The sequence below is a fragment of the Oncorhynchus keta genome, chromosome 14 (assembly GCF_023373465.1).
Source record: "Oncorhynchus keta strain PuntledgeMale-10-30-2019 chromosome 14, Oket_V2, whole genome shotgun sequence".
Classification (NCBI taxonomy): Eukaryota; Metazoa; Chordata; class Actinopteri; order Salmoniformes; family Salmonidae; genus Oncorhynchus; species Oncorhynchus keta.
Window position 1 is genome coordinate 54,696,956 of NC_068434.1, and position 14,837 is coordinate 54,711,792.

Sequence of the window (14,837 nt, forward strand, 5' to 3'; positions counted from 1 at the left end):
CACAGCACACATTGGTTGCATCCCACATGACAATCAATTCTATACATAGTGCACACATTTTGATCAAAGCTTTATCAGAGCCCCGTGTAAAAAGTAGCGCACAGTAGGGAACAGGATGCCATTTGGGATGTGATATTACCTGCACTGGAGAAGCTAGGAGCGTGATTAATGGTATCCAACAAGGACAGCTCCCAGGAGGAAGATGGGTTGGAGTGCTTATAAGAAGCCTTCAGTATCCCAGTGGTGAGGGCGAGAGGGAGGGAGAGATTGATCGAGTTAGAGGTAAGGGAGGAAAGCGAGGAGACGGACACATGTCAGGGGTTTATGGATTGAATGTAGGCTAACGGCGTGAAGTCCCGAAAAAAATACACATTCATGAGGACCTGACTATGATTTAGCTGGTTAAAGAAGTCCGCCTGATTCAATTAATCTCATTTTCATTTTCATAGACCTTTTCTGTTGTGAAAAATACTGCATCTGATTATCTGCAAAAATGAGAAAAGGCTATGTAAGAGATGATTATTCGTAACAAATAGGCTATGTAATTACATGTAGCCTACTTGTTAGAATCCCAACTCTTATTACAGGTCCCCAGCGTCACCTCCAGAATTGGACGTGGCTATCGTCACTGAAAGGGGAGGATTAAGGTTCATTTTCGCCGCGCAAACATGTCGTCTATAGATTAATTTGAATCCAGGAGGATTGGTAATGTGGACTTCGCCAAGGTTTGTGAATAATATCGCCTATTGAATAGATGGAAATAGTATTTAGAGTAAATTCAAGATAATTTACGTGCGCGCCGAAAGAACCCCTATTTCCATGATGTGGAACGCTCCGAGCCTCTGCACCCAGCAACCGTGAGACGAGCGCAGTTTGCAGACAGACCCGAGCAAGTGGATTGCTAACGAAGCGATCGACGGCGGATATTTCTGAGGAAACTGTACAGTTCAACTTCATACAAATGGATATTTACGTGGCTTTGTTATCGGTAGTGCTCCTTGCGAAACCAGGTAGGTGTCACACTGGGCCATATGCAGTTAGTTTACATATTGTTTAGGTATCATTATCAGCTCTGTCAGCAATGGGTTTTTAATGCGCACCCACCCTCTCCTTCTCCATAGCCTAATTAGCAACTTGCGCGCAAGCTTCTCGATCCTTATTTTGTCTCTCGTTGGTTTTTTATTAATCAATTAATTTAAAAAAATCAATTTGCCCCTCATCGATTTTTTTTTATAAATCACATGTTTTTAAAATTCGTTTTATAGTACAGATAAATAGCATAGTTATCATCTCCTAAATCGTAGGGTTTGTTGTTGTGTCAGACCACATCTGTATAACGCGCAAAAGTCCTTACAGAAATTACAGGTGTCGCACAGGTTGATGCAGCAGTCAATTTGTTCCCATGAAACAATAAGCCTAACATTTGCATTATGTATACTTTCATTTAAAATGATCTGTCATTATATAGTATCTTATGTCTAGTCCCATGCAAGTTACGCGTTTTGTCTCTGATATGATTGCCACTGTACCTTGGTGAAGGTGCTTTGAAATCGCATGGATTCAATCCCCATGTATTTGACTGCATGTATTTGACTGTGTTGCAGTTCGTTGTATCATGCAGACGCTGAAGTTTGATTCTCAAACTCAATCATTAAAGAAGTGCCTTGCTTATTATGTACGTTATACACATCATATAGGTAGTTGGGAGGATGTGTGATAGTAACTGTGCACCCAATGTGTGACAATGTCTAAATAATATTTCCCCCCTACAGTTATCGGCTTTGGAATAGATCCCGACTACCAGATAGATATCATCAATGAACTTGACTTCGCAAATGCAATTTATGGAATTACCCAAGTGGCAGGGCTTCACAACAATAGCAAAGCCTTCTTATTTCGAGGTACTGTATACTTCCTTTCTCCATTTGTGAATTAATTGATTGCTAGATCACTGTTTGATTTATCAGTGAATTGCAGCAATGTGTTTTATTTTGGCATGGAATCTTGAGAACGTTTGGTAAACTAATTTCATTTGTAAGATGTAGGTTACCCAAGCTCGGACTCATGGTTGTAGAATTATCCAGAATATGTTAGGTAAAATGTTGGTAACAGATGGTGAACTAATCATCATCACATCACCTATGTATTGTAACAATCCTCATGATATGAGCCATATTGCAATTCCTAACAAGTGGCCCAATGTGTAGGGTGCTTGCCTTTCACTGCACTGCCTCGCCGTTCGCTACATCGGTGTCAGAAGTTGGATGGCAGCCGAGAGATCATCGTAACGCACAGCCCGGACATATGAGGGGACTGAGTAGTCAAAATGCTTGGCTTGTTTGCCTTTGTATTTTGTATTTATTAGGGAACCCCATTAGCTCCTGCCAAGGCAGCAGCTACTCTTCCTGCGGTCCAAACACATTAAGGCACTCACACATAAAACACAAGATAAAACAGTACATCATATACCATTATTACCCAACCATATACAGTGGGGCAAAAAAGTATTTAGTCAGCCACCAATTGTGAAAGTTCTCCCACTTAAAAAGATGAAAGAGGGCTGTAATGTTCATCAAATGTACACTTCAACTATGACAGAGAAAATGAGAAAAAAAATCCAGAAAATCACATTGTAGGATTTTTAATGAATTTATTTGCAAATTATGGTGGAAAATAAGTAATTATGGTGGAAATTTTACGTAATTATGACATAACATTGAAGGTTGTGCAATGTAACAAGAATATTTAGACCTATGGATGCCACCCCGTTAGATAAAATACCGAACGGTTCCGTATTTCACTGAAAGAATAAACGTTTTGTTTTCGAAATTATAGTTTCCGGATTCGACCATATTAATGACCAATGGCTCGTATTTCTGTGTGTTATTATGTTATGTGTTATGATGTTATAATTAAGTCTATGATTTGAAAGAGCAGTCTGACTGAGCGGTGGTAGGCAACAGCAGGCTCGTAAGCATTCATTCAAACAGCACTTTCGTGCGTTTTGCCAGCAGCTCTTCACAAGCACAGCGCTGTTTATGACTTCAAGCCTATCAGCCTAATGGCAGGTGTAACCGATGTGAAATGGCGAGCTAGTTAGCAGGGTGCTCGCTAATAGCGTTTCAAATGTCACTCGCTCTGAGACTTGGAGTAGTTATTCCCCTTGCTCTGCATGGGTAATGCTGCTTCGAGTGTAGCTGTTGTCAATGTTTTCCTGGTTCAAGCCCAGGTAGGAGCGAGGAGAGGGACGGAAGCTATACTGTTACACTGGCAATACTATAGTGCCTATAAGAACATCCAATAGTCAAAGGGATATGAAATACAATTGGCATAGAGAGAAATACTCCAATAAATACTATATTAACTACAACCTAAAACCTCTTACCTTGGAATATTGAAGTCTCATGTTAAAAGGAACCACCAACTTTTCATATGTTTTCATGTTCTGAGCAAGGAACTCAAACGTTAGCTTTTTTACATGGCACATATTGCACTTTTACTTCTCCAACACTTTGTTTTTGCATTATTTAAACCAAATTGAACATGTTTCATTATTTATTTGAGGCTAAATGGATTTTTATTGATGTATTATATTAAGTTAAAATAAGTGTTCATACAGTATTGTTGTAATTGTCATTATTACAAATAAAATGTTAAAAAAAAAATATATATATAAATCGTCCGATTAATCGCTATCGGCTTTTTTTGGGGGGTCCTCAAATAATCGGTATCGCTATCGGCGTTGAAAAATCATATTCGGTCGACCTCTACTCTGGTGGCATGTCTTGTGTGGCAAGCATGGGTGTCGAGCTGTGTGCTAGTAGTTTAAACAGACAGCTCGGTGCATTCAGCTTGCCAACATTTCTTACAAAAACAAGTAGTGATGAAGTCAAGCTCTCCTCCACTTGGAACCATGAGAGATTGACATGCTAGCTCTCAGTGTACAATTAAGGGCCAGCAGTGCTGCCCAGTGCTACCCTCAGTCATTTTCCATCCAAGTTGTCAGACCCCCCCGGTGGCTTGTCATTGTTGACAAAAAAATATTTTTTTAAAATCACCTCTTCCACACTCACTTTATGGAATTCAAACGCTTTCATAATTTGGTTAGTTACACTTGGATGTGTATTACCGGCATGTCATGTCTAAATTTGCTAATCTTGCCAATTAAAAAAATATTAAAGTAGTTGGCAATATCAGTGGGGTTTGTGATGAATGAGTCATTTGATTCAATAAATGATGCAGCTGAGTTTGCATTTTTGCCCAGAATGTAATTTAAGGTGATCCAACACTTTTTACCATCATTCTTTATAACATGTATATTTTTTTCATAGTAGAGTTTCTTCTTCTATTTATTCAGATTAGTTACATGATTTCTCAATTTGCAGTACGTTTGCCAATCAGTTGTGCAGCCAGACTTATATGCCATTCCTTTTGCCTCATCCCTCTCAACCATACACTTTTTCAATTCCTCATCAATACAAGGGGATGTAACTGTTTTGTAAATGTAATAAGCATTTTCAAAAATGTGTCAAGTTCAGTGTCTGGTTGCTCCTCATTACACACCACAGACCAACAAATATTATTTACATCAATAACATAGGAATCACAACACAACATATTGTATGACCTCCTATACACTATATTAGGCCCAGCCTTTGGAACTTTGGTTTTCCTAGATATGGCTACTATATTGTGATCACTACATCCAATGGATTTGGATACTGCTTTAAAGCAATTTTCTGCAGCATTATTATAGATGTGATCAATACATGTTGATGATTTAATTTCTGTGCTGTTTGTAACTACTCTGGTAGGTTTGTTGATAGTTCATAGTTCAGAGGTAAATAGAAGACCAACGATCACAGCATATTAGTTCAGTTAATGAGAAAGGTTTTAACTGCCCTAGAGATTAAGCACATGGTCTGGCCAAATGGCTTTGATATGAGAAACGTGTTAGAAGGCAGTCATGAAAGATGACATACACATACAGTCGGGCAAAAAAGTATTTAGTCAGCCACCAATGGTGCAAGTTCTCTCACTTAAAAAGATGAGAGAGGCCTGTAATTTTCATCATAGGTACACTTCAACTATGACAGACAAAATGAGAAAAATAAATCCAGAAAATCACATTGTATGATTTTTAATTAATTTATTTGCAAATTATGGTGGAAAATAAGTATTTGGTCACCTACAAACAAGCACGATTTCTGGCTCTCACAGACCTGTAACTTCTTATTTAAGAAGCTCCACTGTCCTCCACTCGTTACCTGTATTAATGGCACCTGTTTGAACTTGTTATCAGTATAAAAGACACCTGTCCACAACCTCAAAACAGTCACACTCCAAACTCCACTATGGCCAAGACCAAAGAGCTGTCAAAGGACACCAGAAACAAAATTGTAGACCTGCACCAGACTGGGAAGACTGAATCTGCAATAGGTAAGCAGCTTGGTTTGAAGAAATCAACTGTGGGAGCAATTATTAGGAAATGGAAGACATACAATACCACTGATAATCTCCCTCGGTCTGGGGCTCCACACAATATCTCACCCCGTGGGGTCAAAATAATCACAAGAACAGTGAGCAAAAATCCGAGAACCACACGGGGGGACCTAGTGAATGACCTGCAGAGAGCTGGGACCAAAGTAACAAAGCCTACCATCAGTAACACACTACGCCTCCAGGGACTCAAATCCTGCAGTGCCAGACGTGTCCCCCTGCTTAAGCCAGTACATGTCAAGGCCCGTCTGAAGTTTGTTAGAGAGCATTTGGATGATCCAGAAGAAGATTGGGAGAATGTCATATGGTCAGATCAAACCAAAATAAATATTTTTGGTAAAAACTCAACTCGTCGTGTTTGGAGGACAAAGAATGCTGAGTTGCATCCAAAGAACACCATACCTACTGTGAAGCATGGGGGTGGAAACATCATGCTTTGGGGCTGTTTTTCTGCAAAGGGACCAGGACGACTGATCCGTGTAAAGGAAAGAATGAATGGAGCCATGTATCATGAGATTTTGAATGAAAACCTCCTTCCATCAGCAAGGGCATTGAAGATGAAACGTGGCTGGGTCTTTCAGCATGACAATGATCCCAAACACACCGCCCGGGCAACGAAGGAGTGGCTTCGTAAGAAGCATTTCAAGGTCCTGGAGTGGCCTAGCCAGTCTCCAGATCTCAACACCATAGAAAATCTTTGGAGGGAGTTGAAAGTCTGTGTTGCCCAGCAACAGCCCCAAAACATCACTGCTCTAGAGGAGATCTGCATGGAGGAATGGGCCAAAATACCAGCAACAGTGTGTGAAAACCCTGTGAAGACTTACAGAAAACGTTTGACCTCTGTGATTGCCAACAAAGGGTATATAACAAAGTATTGAGAAACTTTTATTGACCAAATACTTATTTTCCACCATCATTTTCAAATAAATAAATTAAAAATCCTACAATGTGATTTTCTGGATTTCTTTTCTAATTTTGTCTGTCATAGTTGAAGTGTACCTATGATGAAAATTACAGGCCTCTCTCATCTTTTTAAGTGGGAGAACTTGCACAATTGGTGAATGACTAAATGCTTTTTTGCCCCACTGTAGGTCCTGATGGTACCAAGTATTTACATGCCATTGATCAGAGTGAGCATAAGGATCTGACCAGTGTTGAATGCGCAGTGAGCTCAGACATTGTTTGCCTGCCCCCTAAGTAGCCGTTTGTCATAGCAAGTGATGGTAGAATTATCTGTATAGTGTCTTCACATTAATGTATCCAAACAATGATCTCACCATTGGACAGTTGACAGAACAACCTGATAAGATAGATATGCTGGGAAAGGTTATAAGCACTGATCAAAGTAGAGGTTTTCGCTCTTCATTTTTATTCTACATTTTTTATTTAACCTTTATTTAACCAGGTAGGCCAGTTGAGGACAAGTTCTCATTTACAACTGCGACCTGGCCAAGATAAAGCAAAGCAGTGCGACATATGAATATGAATATGAAGCGAGGGCCAGCAAACAAGAGCATACAGGTTGCAGTGGTGGGTGGTATATGGGGCTTTGGTGACAAAACAGATGGCACTGTGATAGACTACATCCAATTTGCTAAGTAGAGTGTTGGAGGCTATTTTGTAAATGACATCGCCGAAGCCAAGGATCGGTAAGATAGTCAGTTTTACCCGGGTATGTTTAGCAGCATGAGTGAAGGAGGCTTTGTTGCGAAAGAGGAAGCCAATTCTAGATTTTATTTTGGATTGGAGATACTTAATGTGAGTCTGGAAGGAGAGTTTACAGTCTAACCAGACACCTAGGTATTTGTAGTTGTCCACATATTCTAAGTCAGAACCGCCCAGAGTAGTGATGCTAGTCGGGCGGTCGGGTGTGGGCAGCGATCAGTTGAAGAGCATGCATTTAGTTTTACTAGCATTTAAGAGCAGTTGGAGGCCACAGAAGGAGTGTTGTATGGCATTGAAGCTCGTCTGGAGATTTGTTAACACAGTGTCCAAAGAAGGGCTAGAAGTATACAAAATTGTGTCGTCTGCATAGAGGTGTATCAGAGATTCACCAGTAGCAAGAGCGACATCATTGATATATACAGTGAAAAGAGTCGGCCCAAGAATTGAACCCTTGTGGCACCCCCATAATAGAGACTGCCAGAGGTCTGGACAACAGGCCCTCCTCCGATTCATGTGTACTATAAAGTGGTAGGCACTGACAGACAGATGGGCACATTCAACCAGATGTAGAGCTAACACCAGGCATAGTAACACAGTTGTTCTCTTGTGATGTGCTTGTTGATCCAGCACATGAAAACACACACATTTCTCATCTCATGGCTCATGTAAATTGGTTCCTGAAACATCTGAATCAATATAATTTCAAGCCCCCTGTTGAGGTTTGGGGCAAGGCACAGTTTATTCCAGTTCAGAGAATTATGAAGCGCTGTGCATATTGCCGGTAAAAAGTGCAATTTGCCAGGATTACAGAGACAGTAACTGTAGTACCAGTTTCAAGCAGGGCTGCTTTTTAGGGATTTAGTATTTGTGTTTGTTTTTATTAATGATCCCCATTAGCTGCTCTCAAGGCAACAGGTACTCTTCATGGGGTCCAAACACAGAAAACAAAAAATTGAGTAACCATTGCATTGGCAGCAGCTAATGGGAATCCGAAACAAATACAATTACACCACAACATATCTACACTGCAAAATGTATAATACAAACATTCAACAATATTACAATGTATGAATGTGTGCTAGCTTATGTGTGTGTGTCTTTGTGTGTGTGTGTGTGTGTGTGTGTGTCTCCTCACAGTCTGCGTTCCGTAAAGTGTTGTTTTTTAAATATTTTTTATGATTTTACCTCTTACATGAGTTACTTGATGTGAAATAGAGTTCCATGTAGTCATGGCTCTGTGTGGTACAGTGCGTTTCCCGGAGTCTGTTTTGGACATGGGGGATGTGAAGAGTGCCCTTGTGGCGTGTATTGTGGGGTGTCTGCATGGGTGAACTGTGTGCTAGTCAATTGCACAGACAGCTCAGTCAATACCTCTAATAAAGACAAGTAGTGATTCAATCAATCTCTCATCTACTTTGAGCCTGGAGAGATTGACATGCATGTCATTGATGTTAGCTCTCCATGTACATTTAAGGGCCAGCCATACTGCTTTGTTCTTGGCGAACTGTAATTTGCCTATGTCCCTCTTTGTGGCACTTGACCTGACTGGGCAGTAGTCCAGATGCGACAAAATTAGGGCTTGTAAGATTTGTTTAGCCTACTTGGAGGTGAAGCTATGAGAAGTCAAGGGGGCTAGCATTGGGAATTTGCGAGCAAAGCAACTGTTTATTTCTTAAATTGTAGCGATCATTTTTTTTTGATTATTCATCATTGTTTGTGTTTCATACTTTTTATATGTTTTATTTTCCTTCTTTATTTTTTACAGAACTTTGCATTGTACTGTGAAACTGCTTGAGGTGTTAAAATCCTATTTGCCTTTTTAGCTTGGACATTAATCAACGTGTTTTATATTCTTTCATAACATTTGATGTCTTTTATTGCCATGCTTGTTTTTTTTTTCATCTTATTGTTTTAAGTGTGTTGCTATTTTAAAATACACTTTAAGTAAACTTTGACGTTGGATCTTTCATTGATTGTATGAATTTAGACTACCTAAGTATGATTCTCAATCAGAGACAACTAACGACACCTGCCTCTGATTGAGAACCATACCAGGCCATACGCAAACACAACATAGAAAACGGAACATAGACAACCCACCCAACTCACGCCCTGACCATACTAAAAACAAAGACATAATAAAAGAACTGAGGTCAGAACGTGACAAGGCCAAATGCATCTTTGTTTTGAACAATGATTTAAATTTTCCTTTTTTTGTGGCAATTTCAATAAGAGCAATGACATTATTCACCAAATCACAGTTCTGGTATAACCAATGTGTCCTTATATGGCATTCTTCCCGCACATTGACCCCTCCATGCACAACAAGTAACAGTGGAAGTCAAGGTTGGAGTGGCAGAGGTTTTGACCCAAATCAAATCAAAGTTTGTCACTTGCGCCGAATACAACAGTGAGATGCTTACTTAATGGCTCTAACCAATAGTGCAAAAAAGGTATTAGGTGAACAAATGGTAGGTAAAGAAATAAAACAACAGTAAAAAGACAGGCTATATACAGTAGCGAGGCTACATAGACACTGGTTAATCAGGCTGATTGAGGTAGTTTGTACATGTAGATATGGTTAAAGTGACTATGCATATTTGATGAACAGAGAGTAGCAGTAGGGTAAAAATAGGGGTTGGGGGGGAACACAATGCAAATAGTAGCCATTTGATTACCTGTTCATGAGTCTTATGGCTTCGGGGTAAAACTGTTGAGAAGGCTTTGTCCTAGACTTGGTACTCCGGTACTGCTTGCTATGCGATAGTAAAAAGAACAATCTATGATTGGGGTGGCTGGGGTCTTTGACAATTTTTAGGGCCTTCCTCTGACACCGCCTAGTGTAGATGTCCTGGATGGCAGGAAACTTAGCCCCAGTGATGTGCTGGGCCGTACGCACTACCCTCTGTAGTGCCTTGCGGTCAGAGGCCAAGCAATTGCCGTACCAGGCAATGATGCAACCAGTTGCTCTTGATGTTGCAGTTTACAGTTGCTCTTGATGTTGCAACTGTAAAACATTTTGAGGATCTTAGGACCCATGTCAAATCTTTTTAGTGTCCTGAGGGGGAATATGCTTTGTCGTGCCCTCTTCACAACTGTCTTGGTGTGTTTGGACCATTCTAGTTTGTTGGTGATGTGGACACTAAGGAACTTGAAGCTCTCAACCTACTCCACTACAGCCCCGTCGATGAGAATGGGGTGGTGCTCGGTCCTCCTTTTCCTGTAGTCCACAATCATCTCCTTAGTCTTGGTTACGTTGAGGAATATATTGGTTGTTATTCTGGCATCATAGAGATTGCATCATCTGTGGATCTGTTTGGGCGGTATGCAAATTAGAGTGGTCTAGAGTTTCTGTGATAATGATGTTGATGTGAGCCATAACCAACTTTTCAAAGTACTTCATGGTTACGGACGTGAGTGCTACTGGTGTGTTGTCATTTAGACATGTTACCTTTCTGTTCTTGGGCACAGGAACTATGGTCGTCTGCTTGAAACATGTTGGTATTACAGACTCAATCAGGGACATGTTGAAAATGTCAGTGAAGACACCTGCCAGTTGGTCAGCACATGCCCGGAGCACACGTCCTGGTAATCTGTCTGGCCCCACAGCCTTGTGAATGTTGACCTATTTAAGTCTTAATAATGTAATCTACGGAGAGCGTGATCACACAGTCGTCCGGAACAGCTGATGCTCTCATGCATTCCTCAATATCAACACCCGTCATGAGAATGGATAATCATATGCACAATTGTGTTGATTCACATCATTCATTCATTTAGGTACAGCGAGTCTCCTTATCTGATTATCAGATGATTATCAGCTGTTGTCAAACACAAGTGACTCAGAAAATATGATTTTCTTCCTAAAAAGTGTGTAGTGAATTCTACTAGATAAAAAGTTGAACATCCTGGCATTTAAAGCATACTCGATTTTCACATAGTTTAATACTATTTTTGCATACATTCTGAAATTACACCCTATTCCCTATATATAGTGCACTAATTTGACCAATGAGGAGTCTATTTAGCTCAACTGGGCAAAATAAAAATGCATTAAAAAGAGTGCACTATAGAGAATAAGGTGTAATTTGATAATTGAACAAAGCGAACCACCACATTTAACCATGTGAACCACCACATTTAACCATGGCAAGATGACTGGAAAAATGGTTGAATACAAACAGAGTACTTATTCCCTCCATAAGGCAATCAAACAGGCAAAACGTCAGTACAGAGACAAAGTCGCAATTCAACGGCTCAAACTCGAGCCATATGTGTCAGGGTCTACAGACAATCATGGATTACAAAGGGAAAACCAGCCACGTCGTGAACACTGAAGTCTTGCTCCCAGACAAGCTAAACACCTTCTTTGCCCGCTTTGAAAAAAACATAGTGCCACCGACGTGGCCCGCTCCCAAGAACGGTGGGCTCTCATTCTCCGTGGCCGACGTGAGTAAGACATTTAAATGTGTTAACCCTTGCACGGCTGATGGCCCAGACGGCATCCCTACCCGTGTCCTCAGAGCATGCGCAGACCAGCTGGCTGGTGTGTTTACGGATATATTCAACCTCTCCCTATCCCAGTCTGCTGTCTCCACTTACTTCAAGATGTCCACCATTGTTCCTGTACCCAAGAAAGCAAAGGTAAATGACCTAAATGACTATCGATCATGAAGTTCTTTGAGAGGCGAGAGGGAGGAGGTGAGGGCCCTGGCGGAGTGGTGCGAGGAAAATAACCTCTCTGACAACATCAACAAAACGAAGGAGCTGATGGAGGACTTTAGGAAACAGTAGAGAGAGCATGCCCTTATCCACATCAACGGGACAGTAGTGGAGAAGGTGAATAGCTTCAAGTTCCTCTGCGTCTCTTCAACCTCAGGAGGCTGAAGAAATTTGGCTTGGCCCCTAAGACCCTCACAAATGTTTACAGGTTCACAATTGAGAGCATCCTGTCAGGATATATCACCGCCTGGTCTTTCAACTACAGTGCTTGCAACCAGAGGATGGTGCGGTCTGACCAACGCATCACCCTTCCTGCCCTCCAGAACACCTACAGCACCCGATGTCACAGGAATGGCAAAAAGATAATCAAGGACATCAACCATCCAAGCCACAGCCTGTTCACCCCGCTACCATCCAGAATGCGAGGTCAGTACAGGTGCATCAAAGGTGGGACCGAGAGACTGAAAAACAACTTCTATCTCAAGGCCATCAGACTGTTAAATAGCCATCACTAGCCGGCTACCACCCGGTTATTCAACCCTGCACCTTAGAGGATGCTGCCCTATGTACATGGACTCGCTGGTCACTTTAATAATGGATAATAATTGATTTGACTCGTAGTATACGATAGTAAATACTACAGCATACTACAGTCTGCAAAAACACTACAGTAAATGTAACTGTAGTATTTTTTAATGTGGGTCGGTCATACAGTGTCTGTGCCTGGTCCTGTGCCAGTTATAACGTGGAGGCTGAGTGGAGAGGGAACGGCGGATGTGGATCACATCGGCAGGACTCTGGCACCAACTGAGAGAGGTTTACAAGCCTGCCATGGGGGGCAGCCACTATCTGAACTTGTCCAATTATACTGAACAAAAATATAAAACGCTAAATGCTACAATTTCAAATATTTTACTGAGTTACAGTTGATATAAGGAAATCAGTCAGTTTAAGTAAATTCATTAGACCCTTGTCTATGGATTTCACATGATTGGGATTACAGATATGCATCTGTTGGTAACAGATACCTTAAAAAAAGGTACGGGCGTGGATCAGAATATAATTCAATATCTGGTGTGACCAGCATTTACCCCATGCAGCACGACACATCTCCTTCGCATAGATTTGATCAGGCTGATGATTGTAGCCTGTGGAATGTTGTCTCCTCTTCATTGGCTGTGCGAAGTTGCTGGATATTGACGGGAACTGGAACACGATGTTGTACACGTCAATCCAGAGCATCCCAAATAAGCTCAATGAGTGACATGTCTGGTGAGTTTGCAGGCCGTGGAAGAAGTGGGACATTTTCAGCTTCCAGGAATTGTGTATGGATCCTTGCGATATGGGGCCATTCATTATCATGCTGAAAAATGAAGTGATGGTGGCAGATGAGTTGCTTTTTAATGTCCCCATTACAAGTTGCACCTGTGTAATGCTTCTTCATATGCCACACCTGTCAGGTGGATGGATTATCTTGGCAAAGGAGAAATGCTCACTAACAGGGATGTAAATAAATGTGTGCAAAACATTTAAGAGAAATAAGCTTTGTGTGCGTATGGAACATTTCTGGGATCTTTTATTTTAGCCCATGAAACATGTGACCAACACTTTACAAACTCAAACTCATTTTGCAAGTACACGAGCAAAATCTCCATCTATGAGGCACATGAGACACGCAAAACAGGTCATGGATGTGTTCATTAGGGCACATAGTAACAAAATGCTTCAAAGCGTAGTGCAATGGAACACCAAATCGAGTGTTTCTACACTGAACAAAACTATAAACGCAATGAATAATGCATACGATGCTATGCCTTTCTTTGTCATTAGAGAAGGTATTCATTGAAAAAGAGATATTGGTGAAAGTCAGCAGTGTTTCAGGCCGTGCCTCAGACAATGTGTGTCCCAAATGGCCCTATGCACCCTGGTCAAACGTAGTGCACAACATTGGGAACAGGTTGCCATTTGGGACGCAGTCACTTTGTCTTCTTTTTCCCTGCTAGCTGATGCCTGAACCTTAACAGGCAGACAGGATGTCGACTGTGAAAGCGGCAAACATGCCGTTTCCTGATTGCTGTTCTTTCTCTTTCATCCCCCAGATGTGGGGAGAGCAGTCCACGCGCCCGCCCACATCACAGAGAAGGTGGTGGAGCTCTTCAGGAGTAAAAGTGAATTTACCTTCCTGGCTTCCATCCAGCAGAAGACCTCCACGTCAGGAGTCATCTTCTCCATCCATGAATCTGAACACAGGTAATGCATATTTAATCATTTTATTATTGCCTTTTCAGCAGCTCCTTTCTCGATCTGCCACCACTATCGTCAACTGACTTTCCCAGCTGTGACTCTGAATGGCCCCTGTTGGAATTGAACGCACAGATTACTTCTTGTTGCATTCATTGAGCATTTGCAAGACGAATTTGATCAGCCCGTTGAATATATCAATGTCAGATTACTCTGCTTTTGTGAGTGATGGAAGGAAAGGAGTGGGAGATGTGTAACTTTCTGACTGCATGCTTTTCTGCTTGCGTGAATTTGGAAAGAAAAAATGAGTTGCTCTCTCTTGAACTGGTGAATGACAGAAGGAAAATCATACTTGAAGGAGGAACATTGATATCGTTGATAATCCAGCATTTGTACAAAGTGCACACTGACACGTTGCTTTAACGCTAATTCCCCCTCCAGCCATTTCAAATAACTTCAGTCACAAATGTATATTATCTCTGTATTTTGTGTGTATGTGTGTCTGTTTGTGAGTTGTGCCCTTATTACAGTCAACACACATATACAGTAAGCTCCAAAAGTATTGGGACAATGCCAAATGTGTTGTTATTTTTGGCCCTGTGCTCCAGAACTGTGGATTTGAAATGATACAATGAATGAGAAAGTTACAGAGGCATAAAAATAATACCCCCCAAAAATGCTAACCTCCCCTCATATTGTAATGGTGAGAG

The 14,837-nt window shown here is 41.2% G+C and overlaps 1 protein-coding gene across 1 annotated transcript in view; it reads left to right on the plus strand.

Annotated features, from left to right (window-relative positions):
- The first annotated feature begins 881 nt into the window (after nucleotides 1-881).
- LOC118393628 (protein kinase C-binding protein NELL1-like) overlaps nucleotides 882-14,837 on the plus strand; it is a 398,605-nt gene continuing 384,649 nt past the window's right edge. Inside the window, exons 1-3 of the mRNA XM_052461927.1 lie at nucleotides 882-1,010; nucleotides 1,773-1,901; nucleotides 13,986-14,136. Coding sequence (XP_052317887.1) covers nucleotides 962-1,010; nucleotides 1,773-1,901; nucleotides 13,986-14,136 — 329 coding nt within the window. The 5' untranslated portion in view covers nucleotides 882-961. The remainder of the gene's footprint in view (nucleotides 1,011-1,772; nucleotides 1,902-13,985; nucleotides 14,137-14,837) is intronic.